Genomic DNA, 20,559 nt, shown 5'->3' on the forward strand with positions numbered 1-20,559 from the left:
TTATGTCGATATAGTAAAAACAAGTATTTCAGAATATATATTTAACCAGAACTGCCCTAAAATTGGAAATAAAGACTTAGGGTAAGAAAGGGAAGAAAATTGTCATAAAATAATTGGGATATCCTTGTTTATTATTACCTAATTTACATAAATTATGCAAATTATAATTTAAAACAGAGTATTTTTTCATGAATCCTGAACTGCTTTTAAAAATCAGCAACTAATACACAATGTCAACATTCTACATGAAAGAGAATATATTAGCGAAAACATCGATATGCTTCATGACAGTATTAGTGTCTTAATTTGCTTAGAAAGAGGGCAAATATGTCAAAATGTATGACGTGATATTGCGCTAAAACGAGACCAAAACAATCTTTATGTCACAGTCACACTCACGAATCGGACAATAAAGCGATCAATGGTATGTCATTCGAGATAACACAATCCCAACACAATAGCTTCCATCGGCTTCTCGTATCGCTTTATTTGGTGTGTCTGACACACCGTAATCTATGATACATACGGACAAAATGCATTTCGGTATCGGTAAAACACTATTAATTTTGTTTTATTTGTTTCTAATTTGTTTCTCTTGGAAAATTTACAGGAGACATTGCTTTGCAGGTTACTGCTTTAATGAAACTCTGGCACATGAATCATGACGAATGTATCCTACCTCAATCCATATTTTAACTTTATTAAAATATATATCTTTTTGGAGACCCCGAGGTGGCAAAACTGCATCCCCCTACATTCCCACCACAAAACCAGTTTGACTTGTATAATCGACTTGGAAAAGACAGATGTATGAGACATCAGTCAACGTGTTTCCTGAAGAAAGTTTTTTTTTTGTTTATTTAAGCCTACGCCCACGGGAGCCCTCCGAATTTACCCCATCCCCTCTCCGTATTTCGACTTTAAATAAAAAAAATATCGTGTTTTAAAACCATCGGCAAGGCAAATTGCGTTTTTTGGTATAATAAAGCAACTTTTATATATATATTTTTATATTCTTTGCATTATCCTCTTTAAAAAAAAACATAGAAGGCATTGTTTTATATCTCATAAAATAAGTTCGTGTACATGACGGTGGCCTGTCGAAGTTGCCCAACCGTTTATTTTGTTTTGACAATATATATTTAGAATATCGTCTAAATGAAGCCCTCATCTGGAAAAGGGCACTTATTAAAGGCAGCATCTACATTATATAGAGGAGGCCACGGCACTGGGAAGAGGGGGCTGAAGCTTGTTAAATTTCTTGGGACAAAAATTTTACATTGAACATTTCTTGCTTTTCAAATTTACATCAAGAAATTTAACAAGCAAATAAACAAAATGGATTGCACTACAAAATGAAGGGTTTTTTGGGGTAACGTTTCTTTTTTTTCGTTTTGTCACATCTGCCGGAATTCCAGGGGGTGCTGTCTATGGAGAATAACACACGCAGCACAGCCCCCCCCCCCCTTCAGAAAAATCTTGCGGGTGCTTCAGCCCCCGCTTCCAAGTACCAGGGCCTCCTCTATATAATGTAGATGCTGCCTTTAATAAGTGCCCTTTTCCAGATGAGGGCTTCATTTAGACGAAATTCTAAATATATATTGTCAAAACAAAATAAAGGGTTGGGCAACTTCGACAGGCCACCGTCATGTACACGAACTTATTTTATGCGATATAAAACAATGCCTTCTATGTTTGTTTTTTTCAAGAGGAGAAAGTAAAGAGGCTTTACTGTGTGTAGTAGAAATGTATCTTTCTTCCGAATGGACTCTAAAAATATTTAAATTTAACATAGAGTGGAATCAATAAAGGGATATTTTAGAGCTTACGTGTGGCTTTTCTTCAATGTACCACAGCTCTTCTACATGTCAATTGTAGAGTATTTTCACCTCAATCTATTCCAAGATATGAGTTCTAAAGACAATAAACTATTTTTGAATACATAAAACCAAAAGGGGAAAGGGTATCCTAGGCATGCTCCTGTTGGGTTATAGCCTTTACTGTGTTAGAACATTATTACAAACTGCAAAACAACAACAACAATAATAATAATAACAATAATAATAATAATAATATTAATGATAATAATAATATTAATATAGATAAATATGAAATATAGATATAAAAGTTGCTTTATTATACCAAAAACGCAATTTGCCTTGCCGGTGGCTTTAAAACACGATATATTTTTTTTATTTAGTGTCGAAATACAGAGAGGGGATGGGGTAAATTCGGAGGGCTCCCATGGACGTAGGCTTAAATAAAAAAAAAACTATCTTCTGGAAACATGTTAACTGATGTCTCATACATCTGTCTTTTCCAAGTCGATAATACAAGTCAAACTGGTTTTGTAAAGTAGCGGGAATGCCGCGGGGAATGCAGTTTTGCCACTTTGGGGTCTCCAAAAGATATATATTTTAACAAAGTTAAAATATGGATTGAGGTGGGGTACATTCGTCATGATTCATGTGCCAGAGCTTCATTAATTAAAAGCAGTAACCTGCAAAGCAATGTCTCCTGTAAATTTTCCAAGAGAAACAAATTAGAAACAAATAAAACAAAATTAATAGTGTTTTACCGATACCGAAATGCATTTTCCCCGTATATACCATAGATTACGGTGTGGCAGACACACCAACAAAAGCGATATACGAGAAGCCGATGGAAGCTATTGTGTTGAGATTGTGTTATCTCGAATGACATACCATTGATCGCTTTATTGTCCGATTCGTGAGTGTGACTGTGACATAGAGGTTGTTTTGGTCTCGTTTTAGCGCAATATCACGTCATACATTTGGACATATTTGCCCTCTTTCTAAGCAAATTAAGACACTAATACTGTCATGAAGCATATCGATGTTTTCGCTAATATATTCTCTTTCATGTAGAATGTTGACATTGTGTATTAATTGCTGTTATTTATAAAACAGTTCAGGATTCATGAAAAAATACTTTGTTTTAAATTATAATTTGCATAATTTATGTAAATTAGGTAATAATAAACAAGGATATCCCAATTATTTTATGACAATTTTCTTCCCTTTCTTACCCTAAGTCTTTATTTCCAATTTTAGGGCAGTTCTGGTTAAAAATATATTCTGAAATACTTGTTTTTACTATATCGATATAATATGCAAATTTATGCAAATTACTTGCTTATTTGCATAGATACAGCGTGTCTCTTTGGATGAATCCTTTTCTTTTGACTCAATGAACATTTGTGCCAAGTTGGACATTTGTACTAAAAAATGCAGCGTTCACCCCTTTTTTTGCAGTTAACAAGTCTACTAACATGCATGACTGAAATATACAATAAATACATAAATATGATATAATTTTAATCTACAAAATGTACAATATATTAGATGTTTATAGCCTATGTTCATACTATTAAAATGAAAAGAAAGCGTGATTTATTTGTATGGGGGTGTGGTACTGAGGCCTCAGTACACAGGTATATGTGACTTTAAATCGTGTTTTAAGTAGATCTATTTCACGCAGCGCGTTTCCCTGAAAGTTTTTATACAAAGCACTTCCAGAAATGTTTGAACAATCCTCCAAGTTAGGCTAGTTTGCCATGTAAACCTAATAGACCAACCACTGGTTGAGATAGAATTTCTTTTGTTTTTAAAATTTATGCGCAATTTTTAACAAATTTTCACGATAGGTTCATTATGTTAGCCAACCTCATATCATTCTGAGAGTAAAGCCTTTGCAAAAAAAAAACGACAAATACTATTATTGAGCAATATAATTATTATAGTTTAATATGCATTTGTCTTTTTACACGTTTTTAGTCTGTTTTTAGCAAAGCAAAATTTATACGTCAAGGTAAATCCCCTCCTCAGTTTGAATGAAGGTCAACGTGGTCAATCAAATGTATAAAACTGTCCTCCAAGTGAAAGAGTTCAACGTACTCGGTAAGGTATCTCTTTTATACTTTAATCAAGTAAAATTTAAATGCTCAAAAAGTCAAATTTTGCGATATTAAAAGAGGAAGTGCGTAGCGTATTGTCCGCCAAATGTGACTGTCGCCTTATGAGTGGCAAAGTCTGTCTTGTAGCCAGTCCTTGGCCCCGTTGCATAAAAGTTACCATTTTGGTAACTGTGCCATCCAATAGTATCTACCATGGTACAATGCTTCACAGCCAATCAAAATCAAGGATTCCATGGTAGTTACCATTGGATGACAAGTTACCATAATCTGATAATGGTAACTCTTATGCAACGGACCCTCGTCAAAGTTGCATTGTCCGTTATTTTCTTGTTGTCCGGGTGGCGATAATTCTTTTTTCGTCGACTATAACGCGTCACGGCGTTTGGTAGAGCCGCTGAATAAACATTGGGCGTCGTGACGCGTAGTGGCGTACATGCGCCTATAATCCAAGCTGCATTGGGGAAGTTGCAAATTGATGCGGAGGTTCGAGGTTCGAGCCCTGTTTACGTTTTTCGGATGGCGACGTTTAATGTCTGTCCCAAATATAAATAATTATATCTGATTGATATACGTCTATTAGAACTCAAACACATTAAAGACTGTTAAGTGAGTTGTCACACTTGTCCCCCAAAGACACGCGGGTTGATTAATAGCACGTGAAAGCGAAGTTCATATAAAATATTGAGTCAATTAGGGACACTGATAATTTATGTTTATTATCAGTAGACGGGAATTTAAAATCTGACCAGCATCAAATGGTATGTTGACCTCTTTTTTTTTCTTTAATTAAATCAACATGTATGAGAACACCTCATGGCGAGATCTCATTCAGTTTTCAGTGATTGCCCTTTCTAGAATCAGTGTTAGATTGCGAATCAGGAGGCCAAATGCATAAACTTTTTTTTACTTTATTAAATCAAAAGCCTTTGGGATGGGATGGGTCAAATGAGTATTTGTTTGCCCTCTTGTTGTAACTTGGCGTGTGAGACCTGTTGATTGAAACATGGATGCGTCGTGGTCGAGTGGTTTAAGTCGCCTGAATAATCAAATGAAAGTCTTGGGTTCGATCCCCGGCTGCCACACTAACCCCTTTGAGTAAATAATTGGTCTTTTATCCTACGTTGAACGGTCGAACAACATAGAAATTGTACCGACAACAGGCATACTAATGTGTGTGCGTGTTTATGTGTGTATATGTATATATATATATATATATATATATAATTTAAAGGGGTACACCAGGCTGAAAATACTTTGGTTTGAGCACAATAACAAACATCAGACAATCAAAACACTGAAAGTTTGATAAAAATCAGACAAGGAATAACAAAGTTATGGCATTTTAAAGATTTGCATTATTCCGGTGAAACAGTTCTAGGCATGTCGTCATGAATATTGAATGAGCAAGTTAATGATGTCATATCCCCACTTGTCCTTTTAATGTATTAACATAAGCAAAAATAATGTGGGGGTGTGACATCATCAGCCCATCTTATGAATATTCATGACGACGTGCATACATTATATTAACTGTTTTCACAGTATATTGCTAAACTTTGAAATTCAATTACTTCGATATTTGTTATCAGATTTTGGTGAATTTTTCATCATTTTGCTCTGTGAATATTACTCTATTTGTTTAGATAAATTAGATATATTTTCAGCCCGGAGCATCCCTTTAACGTCTTCTTAAAATAGTATTCTGGCCCAGGCCCCATATAGTCCGAGTCGAGTTTCAATAACTTCCTTAATCGTGTTCTATATCGAATAACCAGGCGCTTAGCCTCGAAGGAAAGTGCAACATATTTCCGATTGCATCATTTTGTGACTTTCCACGGGTCTCATTTCAAAAGGAGAAAGGATTCATAGATTTCCTTCAGTGAAGGTCAAAGTATGTTTTCCTGTATGCGCAAGTCCTTAGGGTTATAATCTTTACCAAGACGGTTCATTGTTCAAACGTGCATGATGCCAATAGCGTTTACCACAAACTATCACATTAAACATGTTAAATTAAATTAGATCATACACTCCCAGATATTTGTAACCAATCCTAAAATTGGTTAACATATGACCCGACCGACTGTTTGGTTGAAAATTCCTGAATTCCTAACTTATATCTTGGTTTCAAACAGTAAATACATGAATACAAAAAAATGTATACAAGACAACTGAAATTGCGCTGAAATTTGTGAAATTTTATTTATCAATCAGCTGAGAAATCGCATTTCAACAGAGACCGACTAAACGAAAAGATTTCGAATAAATAGTGTTGAATTTAGAGTGATTATTAAACATGATAAAGTAGTGAGAGTATACTCGAGGTCGGCTCGAAACATTCATCGATGTGACTGCAGTGGCGGGTATTAAAGAGGATAGTTCTGAGCTGAGACTTTCCGCATTGGGTGGTATATATATATATACCACATTACACAGTGTTATTATCCTTCGGGCAAATGACAACCAAATACCCTTATTCACTTGAATAAAGAATAAATGAATTAAGTAATGAATAAATAAACAAAAAACAAAGCAAACATTCAAACATGAATAAACAACAAAACATATAAAATAATAACAACAATCCACCCCCATATGAAAGTAAATTAGAGTAAAAAAGTTCACTTCTCGATATCCCGATTTTGCCCCCACCCCCCTCACACACGCATACGAAACAAAAATAAATGATGAAAACAAAAAGTTGGCAGGTTCCGAAATGTCATGTCATTTGGTTTTGGGGGGTCTGACGATATCAACAATTTATTTCCAATGAATTACCCTTTTCCGCTTTGGAATATATTTTGTTATGACAAGAGGTGCGAATGTTGTCCATGGAAGGAATTGAGTTTATGCCCCACATGCCACATCCGACCATGGATGCGGAGGGAGAGTCCCCTTTTGGGCCAAAAAGGCTTTCCCATCCTTGAAAAAAGTTTATAGACCCTTGAATTTAGACTGTTAGAGGTTTAAAGGAAGGAAACGTTAATGTTCCCTTCAATAATCCGCTCAGTTTTTAGTCCTATAGTATAATTTTATGTTCCCTTGTAAAATCATATAGTTAGAACCATCTACTTTGCTCAACAACATCACTGCGGCGAACCCGGAGGCCGGTGGACTTGCCCCCTCCCCCTTCGAATTTTGGAAATTTGTACAGCAGCCTATAAGACAGGGTCGCTCACCCCCCCCCCCCCCCACGGCGACTGAAAAATCTCATGAAATCGCCATGCATGCGAATCAAGCTGACTGGAGTAACTACAGGTCCCTGCCCCCTCCCCCTTTGGGTAACAGATTTTCAATAATTTCTTGATTTCAGTCACATCGGAGGATTTAGCATTCACGCCATCTGTCGGGTTGACGCGTATAGTGAAGTGTCGTCTTGGTTTAAAGGGGAATCCAGCCTTGGCCATATAATGTTGTGTTGGTAAGGAGAAAAATAAATTAAACAGAGTGGTGAAAATTTGAAAGAAATCGGACAAGCAATAAAAAAGTTATAGCTGCTTTAAAATTGAGATCACTAATAGTATGTAGATTTCAAATTGGCGACTGGGTAAGTAAATTATGACAAGAAGCAAGGACAACTTTCCCATAGGCCATGTACTTTATTATCAGGGATTTGTGGTTTTCTCCTAGGTACCCATTCCCCTGGGGCAGTATTCTAAATAAAACCCAGGTAGTATATTGTTTAATGTCCTCATAAAAGAAAAATATGATTTGAAATAAAACTTTTGGGGAAAATGACATTTTAGCCATAATACGTAGTGGAGTACATGGAAGAGTAGTCCTTGCCTTAAATCACTATGACATCCTATATGCGGCCAATTTGAAGTCTCCATAAGTATAGTGATTACCAATATTTACAACTTTTAAAAATTATAACTTTCTTGTTGTTTGTCCAATATTGTTCAAACTTTCACCTATCAACTTGTCTGATTTTTCTTTTTCTTATAAAAACAATTTTTTATTTGGGTTGGATTCCCCTTTAAGGAAGGAGCTTCAAAGCTCCTTCGTTTAAGTAGGGACTTTTTTAGTTCTTTCTTGTAGATATCAGAGCCGGAATCATTTTTGAGAGCTAGGTAAGAAAAGGCGGAGGTGGTCAGCTATTAGGGAATACTTATATTTTGTTTTCATCAACAACAAAAGCAAGGATAACGACGACAACAACAACAACATTGCCACGAAGACGGGGTTTTTTATTGTTCGCATATGTAACAAATAACGGAGCGTATCTTGGTTTTATTTTGCTGAAAATTTGCAAATAAGATGCTGAAGTTGTAGGATTATGCAATTTCTCTCCTACCCTATATCGTACAACCATGGTCGATAGGGATGAATTAACGATGATGAAAATTAATCAGTCATGATAGTGAGAGTAAGTCATGTCCTTAGTTCCCTAAAATGCAAAGAAATGCAACGATGATGAGGAGAAGAAGAACAAGAACAGGAAGAAAAATAAATGAATAAAGAAAGAAGTGAAGGAAGGAAGGAATACATAAGGAAGAGGATGAAGGACATATATGAACAAGAAAAACCCAAAAGAATAAACCAGAAGAAGGGAAATGAGGATGTAGAAGATTATGTCATTAAAAAAATGAATATCAGACACAATAGTCGCCCCTTTCCATTCGAGTTAAATTATATAAAATTGATAAATGTCATTAAATGATGAGAACCAAAGGAATTGAATAAAAACCAGCGTATTGCGTTGACCTCTAGCGCCATCTACTTCGATATACCATACATGTACACTGTGTGGCATTATACTGAAAATTCAGATCAGTGGGCATTACATGAAAATTTCCTCATAGTTACTCACAAAGGATATCGTGAAATAACTTTACAAATCTAAATAACCTAACAAAATTTATTAGCAAGACCAGTTTTCACGTGAGTGATATGGACTTTAATAACATTAAAACGCCTAAAGGGGGTCACAAAACAGAGCTCTCTCAAATAAAAAAATATTGGTTGTGTTTGTGGTCAGTGGTCATGGTGATGATATGATAAAATATTAAATAAAAAACAGGCGTAGGCCTATACGAAATGTGTGTTATGAATGTGGTACAGCACCATTATTAGTGATCCACTACGTACATTGTGTTGTCTAATGTACTACTCGTTGAATACAACCAAGGAGTTGGTGCTGGTAACTCCTTGATACAACTACCCATTTATAACATAGAAAGCGATCAGTGAAACAGATGCATTGCCCATTTCCTTCCACATTTCAAACTATCAGCATTGGGGAGTGTTTCGTGGAGCGTCTTGTCAACGATTTTCGCTCACGAGTTTGGCAGCAGCATATTATAACTGCACAGATTGCCTACGACTATAACTGACTACTTATTTCATGGAAAGCTCCCCAGGACTATAAACTTCATCTCCCAAATTTGGTTGGTCGCGATGCTAAAAAAGAATGGCAACAACGTTCAGTTCATTTCCTATTTCTTATAACAAGATTGGGGCAATCTGATTCAGGAAGTAAAACGGATATCCTATGTGAACCAAATTACTTTTTGTCTTCCATAAGATGGACCGGGCAAAACTAATTACCCCAATCCCCTTTAAGACATCACCGTTCTCTCCTCATATTCGTCTGGAATGTTAAAGTGCACTGCCTGCCTCTCCTCACTGACCACATTGACCGTAGTCATTCCAAGTCGAACCGAAGACCCCGCCGTCATTGGATTGTTGTTCGAAGAGGAGGTCGACCGTCGACTCGTCAACCTCTGCCTCCCTCTAGCGACCGGCTTGCGAGAGCGCCAGCAGTGTCTGACGTCACGGGCTAGCTTGGTGGTGAAGATGCCATAGAGGACGGGGTCGACGCACGTGTTTAGGTAACCGAGAGCGATGAGGACATCGAACAGCCAAGGAGGATCGGGCGCGTCGGACTCGTCTTGCCAGCCGTGGTCGACGTGGTACCATGTCGAGACGATGTAGTAAGGTGACCAGCAGATGACGAAACCCCCGACGATGGCGGCTGTGAGACGAAATGCGCGCATGCGTGCACGAGGTATGCCGTCATTTCCCGCCATGCGTAGCGTGGTCTTCCTCGGTTTCTTACTCCAGCTCAATACTGCATGAAGAAATAAACAAATAAAAACAAATGAAAAGAAGATTAAACAAAATGTTAATGAATTATTCATAAAAATGCATTTCTTACAGGGAAGTAAAAAAAATGGCCCCTATAATTTATATTTTTAAAGTAAATCTATGTAGGCCTATTCGTTATGGATGAATTCACTTGTTTAATGATGGAAATGTAGAATAAAGGCTATATAGATAACAAAATCAAATAAGGTTTCAGATGGATGAATAAAATGAGATAGAAAAAGATAAATGGAATGTTATGCCACCCAGCAACTATCACCATCACAAACAAACAACGCCGTATATTCCCGTCATACAAACATTAAGAGGCTTGAGACGATCAAAGCCAATGCCATTACTGATCGGTTTCGTTAGTTTGACTGTATCATTATGACCTTGAACACATAAATCTGTGTGAATGTCTATCAAAACCGTAATCGATATTTATTCACGAATGTTGTGTGTATAATTCTCCTTGGAATCATTATATTACATCCGTATTCAGACTTTTAGGAAGGTCGGCTATGGGATTGGCAGGTGTGTTGGGTCTTATCCTTGCTTATGAACATCTTAACAACAGCATCACACTGCAGTCATCTCATAGCATTTTCAGCCGCGCGGACCGATCATATATTCATCAAACTTAGGATTTACAACCTTTTGTTTTAAAAATGTTTTTTAAGCCCAATCGACCCAAATTGCAAGGGAAATGCATATTAGTCCTATATTTGCTAAAAAATTTCCTTTCGGAGAAAAATAATTAAATATGCCTAAAACTAACATATAAAGAAGATATTAAAAAATACATAAGCAATTTACTTTTCATATCTTATGCCTAAAACTAACATATAAAGAAGATATATAAAAAATACATAAACAATTTACTTTTCATATCTTATTTTTCAGATTAGACTATTATAAGGTCTATTATAAGGATTGGTCTCCGGACTTTGAAACAGAGGGTCGTGGGTTCAAATCCCAGCCATGGCGTAGTTTCCTTCAGCAATAAATTTATCCACATTGCGCTGCACTCAACCCAGGTTAAGTGAATGGGTACGCTGGAAGCTACCTGTTTGAGCTACACATGCTAAAGCCAGAGTGATAATATCCAAGTCCTTTGGAAGTGCATAGAGACGTTATTCATAATGTGTTATGCGCTTTACAAGAACTGACTATTATCATTATTATTATTATTATTAAGGTCACCAAGTGTCTGGACTTCAATTTATCAAATTTGCTTCTTTAATTCTTGATTTACAGCAGAATTCTAATTTCAGGCATTAATTATATACGTAAATTAGAATAATCGTTGGAAACATTCCCGAAATCTAACTACGCTTATTTTTTTTTTTTACACAATTCCATGTGAACCCCCCCCCCCCGTATTATCTACTGAAGTAACCCGGCCTATTTACTAAATTGATTATTTTTCCATTTTGATTCAACATTTTTCTGGCGCACCCATGACCAAACGATTGGGAAGCTTTTTAGGGCTACATTCTCTCTTTTTGTATGTATATTCTGAAGTTATCTGTAAAGTATACTCACAACTACTATGCAGAAAAAAAGTAAAATACAGGATTTTTTAATAAAGAAAAAATTCTTATAAAAACCGTGATATCTACACATTATCTAAAAGTGTATTTTTTAAGTCGTCAAAATCGCTTCTGATATACTTAACAACTTTCTTTTCAAACAAGAATAGTAATGTAATGAAACAAACACATTAGGAAGGAAAATGAAGATTCCAGATGTAAAACAAAAACATGATGAGACAGTGAAGGAAAAAGAAATAAAGAAAAATCACAATTTATAGAAATAATATAAGAAAAATAACTTATCATGCAAACTGATAAGGATTATTTTGTCAGACGCCGATTGTTTAATGGCCTATTTGACGGCGCACAATATTTATTGGACTTAACACTAATAAGACTGGGCGCTGATTCAGTCCCCCCCCCCCCTCGACATTTTTCACGATAAATCCGGCGCGCAATTTTTTTGACCGCGTCGCTCGCTGACTTTTTACTTTCATGTCTCGCCTCACCTATAGGTTGCGTGCAGCGCAATCAGGATCAATTTATTTCCATGGCTGGCATTCGAACCACCCCACGACCAAGAACCAATTATAGTCCACATACATGTAGCTCCACATGAAAAGAAAATTCTCGTTAAAATTATTAAATTCCATTGCCACTAAAATGATATGTACATAATCATGAAAATGAATTTAAAAAGTATGTGATGATGCGGTCGCCAATACTGAGAGAAACCCGTATGCCGTAGGCGCCATTACAAGGGTTGCATTAAAATCAATTTCAGAACACCATTTCAATAGTTTACACTATAATTTAAGTAATGAGCACTTTTTATATCAATTCTCAAGTTAATTTCATTGAAAGGAATTTGCAAACATTATGTTTACTAAGTAATGTATGATTATGATATCATTGGCACCTGGATGCATTCATTGCAGTAATGGTAATTCGACGCAAATCAACATTTAAATCACTGCAAAGAATGCCTACTGAATATAGAAGTGTGATGACACACCGCATAAATATGGTATTATTATTCGGTAGAAGATACTCTTTCCAGCCATATAATGATTATGCGTTTATGACATATTATTTCCTTATATTGGGGGTTTGAGAGGTGTCAATTTTTTTTTTACTCACACGGTAGAATTGTCCAGTATGCATTAAGCATATTTTTATGGATTACGCTGTACTTCTGACGCAAGACGGGATATACAGTATATCGATTTTGCTACTCGAACAATTCAACCACGCCTAGAGCGTTTCTTGTAAGATCTTTGATTCAACGATCCAAGAGGATAAAAACAGTCGATTTTGGAGTTCAATATTGTCTTGTAAATGAAAATAATGCAAATAGTTCATTGTCGAAATAATAAAGATGAAAGAAAACACAGATAATATGAAACGGGCGATGTTGAAACGTTAAACGTTTTAAAGTAATGTTTTATTTACCAAGGGTATAGCCACTGCAGTTATTTAACTGCTTTACCATCATGACCATCGCATATTTCAAACGAATATTCAAATATTATATTAATCTTCTGATCTTTTAATACCAAACTGTTTCCTAATGTTTGTTTTACTTAGTTTAGGCATATATGAGACGATGAGGCACCATCGATTTAGAGTAGAAGAAATTGAATAAATACAAAAATGAAACATTATTAGCTTTTTTAGAAAAAAAAAATTGGCCAACGACTAGAAACCTAAACCTGTCAGTTATATGGAAATACTAATCTTTATTTCGCCATGTTTCCGCTAGATCTCACGTATCACCCTTTGCGTATAGATAAAGTAATAAGGTGAATACCATATCATATCTTTAAAGGATGACATCAAGACATTCTGAAAATAGAAAGAAAAGGTGATTGAGTGTCGGGCATTCTCTCAATTTCCGCCAGCCTGACGCAGTGCGCTGGTGAACGTGCAATCAAAGAAACCAAGCATAGCCCCAGGGCAATAGGAAATCTTTTAAATGCAATCAATCATGTCTTGATTTGACTTCTTCATTTCCAGGGTTTTATTTTGGTCGAATCTGTCATAATGCGTTATCATATTGATTGCCCTGATGAGAACCACCCAAAGGAAGAAAATATTATTAACCCACATCCACTTTTTGTCGACCTTTGTTTGCGCGACAGATTGGAGGATTCTTGAGAGAATTCTCGCGATGCTACACTAATGGAACTGGGAGATCTTTGCAATGTTCATGTTAATGTAGTCAAAGTATTAAATGTTTCTTGTTGTGACACATTGTAAACGTATTGAGATCTAATTTACTAAATGAAGCGAAAAGAAAGGGAATCGAGGAGAAAAGGTGGAGGCACTGACATTTATTTTTCCGTGTTTTTTTTCATAATTATTATCACAACGCAACGGATTCGTATTGGATATGTCGGTTGATATGCGCATCTCTTTAATAAGACGTTCTTCTGGTAATAAAGCGTGGTTACGCTGCAACTAAGAACCATTCCTTTCAGCCAGTCCATAATCATGATATTGACGCATTTAGGCTCTGTAAATACGGCCAACCTAGTCTACGTTTCTTGAGGGAGGAATGATTTCAGCCAGAAATTTCTCCCATGTTGCCCATCTCTATTCCCGCCTTGGGCGAGGGGAGACGCGGCTAAATCAATGGATAGAGTCATTACCATATAATTTTTTTGATAGTCCAGCAATTTGTCAGCTTGATTGGGTTAATAGTTCTGTGTTTCTCCTAGACAGGTCGAAATATTCGTCCTCCAGCTGTTAGCCATTCTAACCTTTCAAACGTAGTTTTGATCGACTTGCCAAACAGTTTTGAACGAGGCTTTAGATCAAATGAAACTTTGAAACAAGTAATACTTTTAATATTCCTTGTGTCTTTGTCTATTTTTTCAGGTTTAACGTTTCTCATTATTTTTATGACAGGGATATGCAAGTTTGCTATTTTTTATTTAATTAAACTGTCCATTTTTATATTCAAAGTGAGATAACAGAGCACGGACAGGCCATTCGTTCATAAGAAAAATCAATGCTGGATAACTGTTATAATTATTGTTTGACCTAAAAAGTGTTCTCTAACGAGAACTAAAATGTCTAATAGCAGTCAAGTGACCCTCTTGACAAATTTTCACCTTTATTGTGCCGCAATACGACCGTAGCTGACAATTATACCGAAAAAAAGCCGTCTCAATATTGTGGTTCAATACGATTTTAAAAGGGTAATTTGCCGACTACAGCCATGATAACCGTTGCCAATAGAGTGAAATTAAATTCATCAACGGTTGAATCACTCTCTTGAACGTGTTCGGTCTGTTAACATTTTCACCAACCTATATCACGGATATGTGCGGTTATATTACGGCAGAGGTACGGTCTAGAACGGTCATATTAGTCCCTCAATTCTTATTTACCGTGACAAATCGACATTCGACCGTTGTTTATGTGTCCGGCGACCAATAACCAATATTGTGGCTTACGATTCTTCAGAAACTTCGCTGCGATCTAATAAGATCGAGGCGATTGATGCAATTGCGGTATTCTTGGGTCCCGTCTTAAAAAGGATTGCGATTGGTCCGATCAACCACAGGTATGGATGGCTAGCAACGTCGACATTTGAAATATAAATTTGTTCAAAATATTTTCTAGATAAAATGATGTATAGTCATACTTTCATCGTTCTCATGGATATTGAGTGTGATTCTCTTTCTCTGTTACGGAGATTGTGAAAATTTATTGGAGAAAAAAATATGGTATGGATGGATTTACATACAGTTGAGATCGATTGGATCAATCGTAACTCTTTGTATTAAGACGGGGCCCTGGTTTGAACCACGGCGAGAAGGTGCCGTTGGTGCTTATCATTATCGTGTAATCCGTTGCCTCGCTTAGAGTCTGTTCGTATGTCACTTTTTTACCCTTCATTTCTTATTTTTTTGTCTTTAACTCCATCTAGGTTTCTTCAATTAATACATGTTAAATCTAATAAGGCAATGTTAAATAATCTTGGCTCAAACAAGTAACAGCCTAGATGCGTTGCAATTGTATGTCTGCCTACCTAGAGTTAGTGGACTCTAATTTATCCCCACATGCATTTTCCGATGTTTCTGGTTCTGTTTATGTTTATTGTAACTCCCGTAGAAACTCGACAGGACAGCGTTTTGCTGGTAAACACCAAGCTTGTATATAACCAAATACAACAAAGAGAGAGAGAGAGACAAACATGCAGTGAATCTTACACCTTGCAAAATTACCATGGCGACAACATTGTAATATTGAATCTCCTGCTAAAAGTTTACCCAACCAATTTTTCGTTTCAAAAGGCATGACAGAGATGGATTCATCGCCACATACGAATACTTTTCGAGGGTTGTGAAACCTATTACATCTCATGATTTGACAACTGCAATTGGTTTTATAAGTTTAATAATGAGATACTGTCAACCTACGATTTTATCCATGCACTGCATGGACACATGTTGTTCCGTCTTTTGAAGTGAAATGACAAGTTAAAAAATAACCCCCAAAATACGTAAGAAAGTCTAGTGGGGTGGGTAAGGAGGACGCCCTCTATAGTAATCAAAATGTCAATTGGAGAAAGGAAACATGAAAGGTCGAACGAAGAAAGGAGAAATAGTGTGGACTGTGGTATGTAAGTATTTATGTTGAGGGGAGAAAATTAAAATCATTTCACCCCACCTATAACATCCGTAATGTCCAAATGGGTTAATCTGCATGAGAAATGCGGTCTCCTTTTAGTTTGCAATAATGAATGGCCAAATATTATTTTCCATTCTGCGATATGAATTTTAAATGGGAATGCTGAATAGAGCCATTGTAACTTTTGTTGTTATTGATTATGGCATTCTAAACAAGACATGTGCCGAACAACGTTAGTTTAAATTTTAATCCACAGTTGAATGAAAATTATAAGAACATCTAATGTTTCAAGTTTTAGTACTTGTTATCACATTTTAAATGAGCAAAATGCAACTGCCTCTTGGCTCAAAGTAAACTTTATGAAAAGTATAAGGTGACTGTGAAAATAGTACATGGTGTCGAAACGTACTATTCTAGAGAGTGAGGTATTTTCCTGTCTAAATGGATAATCAGTCCATGTCTCTTTATAATCGAGGATGACAAGAACGATTACCTCCTTGTCAGCAACCAGTAAAGCTCGTTCCTAAATCACCACTTCCCCTGTGGAATCCTCGGGCATTGGTTTCGTTTTAGCCCACCGAGAACGTGTAGGTGTATACCATCTGATTTCTAAGTTGGCACTAGCCCCCTAACCATGTCAAATTAGTTTCCTCCTAACTTTTGGCTGGCGTGTAAACGACTCCGTTAAATATTCCTGATGGGATTAGATACGCTGGCTGATTAGAACGAATTGGAACAGCCACCCGAGGAGGTATATACATGATAGACCCGCATGACAGGTAATTCATGAAGGAGTCGCCTATAAAGTGTTGCACTCTTGAGATCGTTATTTGCGCGGGAAGAGTTTACACCTAAGAAATGCGCACACACCCAAAAAGAGTCAGCATTCTTTGGAAATTACCCTCTTACTTGCTTCATTTTCTTAGTGCAAGGTGCTCGATTTTCTTGAGAGCAATTTTATCGTTGGCTATCCAGGGGAATCCGATACCATAATCAAGAAAAGGATGTTGTACATCGCACATGATGGACATATTTTTATGACAAACATACATTATGTGATGTGCTTCATATTTCGTACATTACATCATGTTGTAATCCTATTGTATCACTATCGGTAGCCGAACAGGCCCGAGGCTGAGACGAAGCTTGCATTTCGAAGGAACAGCGAGCTTAGCTGGTTCCACTGATGTGACATTAATACAGTTATTTGCAGTTCTCTTCTGATTATTATGGGGTCAACAAAATGAATCCTCCCCTCGGGGGAAAATGGAGATAGTGTTTTTGATAAAGAATATACATGTATATCATGTAAGAGAATAAACAGATTAGATAGAAATATAAATACGAAACAAAAATCGATAAAGACTACATTTTGTGCACTAGTCTCATCTATCGAAGTTGTCTACTCCCGATGAGCATATGTGTACAACTTCTCCATGTAGGACTTGCACATTCATTGTTCGCATGTATATGATGATGATGATGTTGGTGATGATGATGATGATGATGATGATTGTGATGACAGTGATGATGATGGTGATGGCGATGATGATGACGGTGACGACGATGGTAATGGTGATGATGGTGGCGATGATGAGTATGACAATAAAAATAATATGAGCAATTCTTACAATACTAATAATATAACATTGACAGTAATAACGATAGTGATAATTATATCTTTTAAAGTTATGATGGCGATTGTAATGATAATGATTTTTTTCTTTTTATTGTTCATCTATTTAGCCAAGATATGAAAAATTAAACGAAAACAATATGTAAAAACTAGATCTATAACGAAAGGAACATTTAAGAACACATTTTTTTCTAGATCCGACATATATCAAATAAAAACTTACAACCATTGGTTCTCCTGCAGATCTTGCAGACGATTGCCGAATAACAAGCGAATATGGTAGCCAAGGGAACCACGTACATCATGAGAGTGACGAAGATATGGTAAAGCCACCAAAGTTTGAAGTACTTGTCCCTGAAGCCGTAGTCGACACACTGGTAGAACATCGGGTCGAATGCCGGCGACTTGAGCTCGTGCACCACTAGCTGGATAGAGAAAATCAGGGAGGGGTAAACAAATTGAGAGAAATGACAAAGATTTTTTGAGACTCTTAAGGCCACCGCACACCTTACGACTGTTCGCGATCCGATTTTGGAACAAATCGCATTTTGCTCATTTTCTGAAAATGTGAATGGAACATATCATTTCATTTGAGGTTAAATCAATTGAACGAATACTAATATAACCATTTTTAAAGATTGCAAGCCTTTATTCTGGAGTAAAGGCCAAATTTGTTTCAAATCGTAGCCAATCGTACGACTGCTATGACGTCATTACGACTAGATATTAAATTCGCTTTTATTCTAAAAAGGATGATAGCATAGTCACATAACATTACACAGTAACATATTCCATGTCTTGATATTAGCATCAAATTCTACTGAAATCGGGTAGTAGACCAATCGTAAGGTGTGCGGTCGCCTTTAGACACCGCGAAAAATTGGAAATGAAACACATATGGGGGCGTCGTGGTCTAGTGGTTGTATGTATGTATGTATGTATGTCTGTGTGTGCATTTATGTATGGGTGTATTAATACATTACCTTAGTATCACTCAATACCCCCCCCCTCCCGTATTCGTCGCCCTTTCCCCTTTTCTCTCTGTTCCCTCCCTCTTGCTATTTTAAATTTTCCCTTACATTCACACCCATAGACACACCATCACACAAACACACTCACACCCACCCTCCCACACACACCCCTGTCCACCTACCACTCCCTTACTCGTAAATTCCTGTTAAGATGTTTGATAAACTCTTATACAATTAAGATAACGGAAGACGAGCTCCCATTTTTTTTAGTCTTTTACTTTTTTTTTTCATTTTTAATATTTCCTTCTAAATGCTATTGTTATCATTTTAATCATGACATTGCCATTATTATAATGCCTTTATTATTACTACTACTACTACAACTATCATCATCATCATCATCATTATTATCCTCAGTATTATAAAAATCTGACGGGGTATATTAACAACCCATATCATGTCACCCAAAAACTTTACACTGCTCACAGCCCCAAATTATCGGTCAAATTGTTTTATTTGCGAGCCATCAACAAATTAATGAAAATTTTACTTATTTATTTAGAAATGTCTTTCATTAGATAGGCCAACAATTATTGAATCAAAACATCAAAGATCTAAAGTCGTTTGTATGACGTCCTCCGGGGCATATGCCATCCCCTTTTAAGCCTAAAATAAAATCAAAATTCAATAATGGATCTCCTCGTGTTGAAACGTTATGACGGTTAAGACGAAAGTGAGACATGTCGACTGGACAGGTCGCGGGCATTTAGAATCATTTCTCCTCCCGAACCTGTCGATTTTCGTCAAGAAATAGTTTGAGGGGTGGAGAAAGATAGGGGCAGAAAATCGATGGCAAATGGAAATCAATGTCCGCCTCAATTTGGCGCGATTTCCCGGCCAGGTCGGGTCACAAATTTGGGCGTAGAGTTTCAGACAATTAGAGGTAATAATTTCACGACGGTGTCAATCTTACGTGCCAACGCAACTTCATCCTCGCTGAAAGTTCATTCTATTTATTTTTTTTTCCTGAAGAAATGGTGAACCAGCGAGTAGTTCCCATAATACGATTGAAATATTCAATCGAGAATGCTTCCAAGAAATGTCGAAGTGTGATGGAAATTTGAGCTTTGATCAAAATGAGGATCCCATTACAATGGAGAACAATATATATTTTTGTAGCGAATATGGATACAATAATTGTCAGGATCGATGCAATTCGTTTATCTTGTGTTTTTTTCTTTTCACTCATCTTCCAATAAAGAACTAAAAACGTATATATTTGAAAACAAAGTACACACAATTACATTCATTTTAATATAATGTTTCACCGTTTTAAAGCACAGTTTTTATTAAGCAGCTCGTATGGATGAATAGGCTAAATACTAACAAAATAAAGCTGTGAATTTGGATCCGTAAAAATCATTAATTGTTTTTTTACATGGAATAAAAAAGAAATTAAGCTGAAGCTTTCATTTTATGTTTGGTTAATACAATTTACATGTAAATTATAATATAACTAGAGGAGGTGAATATTATTTATGTAATGTAGAGGACAGGAGTAGGCCTATATATCTGTCATTTGGCATCCGAAGGTAGATGGGCCAGACAAAAGGTTCCCCTACCAAAAACTATAACGTAAAAAGGCAAGGGGTGCAAAATGAATGGCAATAAGATGAACAGCGTAAATACACGCCGCTAAGGATTAAAGTGTGTGATTAAAGCGTTGCCTGGTCTGCATAATATTGAAAGGGG

The 20,559-nt window shown here is 36.4% G+C and overlaps 1 protein-coding gene across 1 annotated transcript; it reads right to left on the bottom strand.

The window, feature by feature from the left end:
- Positions 1-7,878: 7,878 nt before the first annotated feature.
- LOC129261708 (gonadotropin-releasing hormone II receptor-like) lies at positions 7,879-18,258 on the bottom strand. Its single transcript, XM_054899755.2, has 2 exons — positions 18,060-18,258; positions 7,879-10,007 (listed from the first exon to the last, which is right to left on the bottom strand). Exons 1-2 carry the CDS (start codon positions 18,220-18,222, stop codon positions 9,496-9,498), a joined length of 675 nt encoding a protein of 224 aa, XP_054755730.2. The 5' UTR covers positions 18,223-18,258; the 3' UTR covers positions 7,879-9,495.
- Positions 18,259-20,559: the final 2,301 nt, after the last annotated feature.

This window comes from Lytechinus pictus, chromosome 5, assembly GCF_037042905.1.
Source record: "Lytechinus pictus isolate F3 Inbred chromosome 5, Lp3.0, whole genome shotgun sequence".
NCBI classification, from domain to species: domain Eukaryota; kingdom Metazoa; phylum Echinodermata; class Echinoidea; order Temnopleuroida; family Toxopneustidae; genus Lytechinus; species Lytechinus pictus.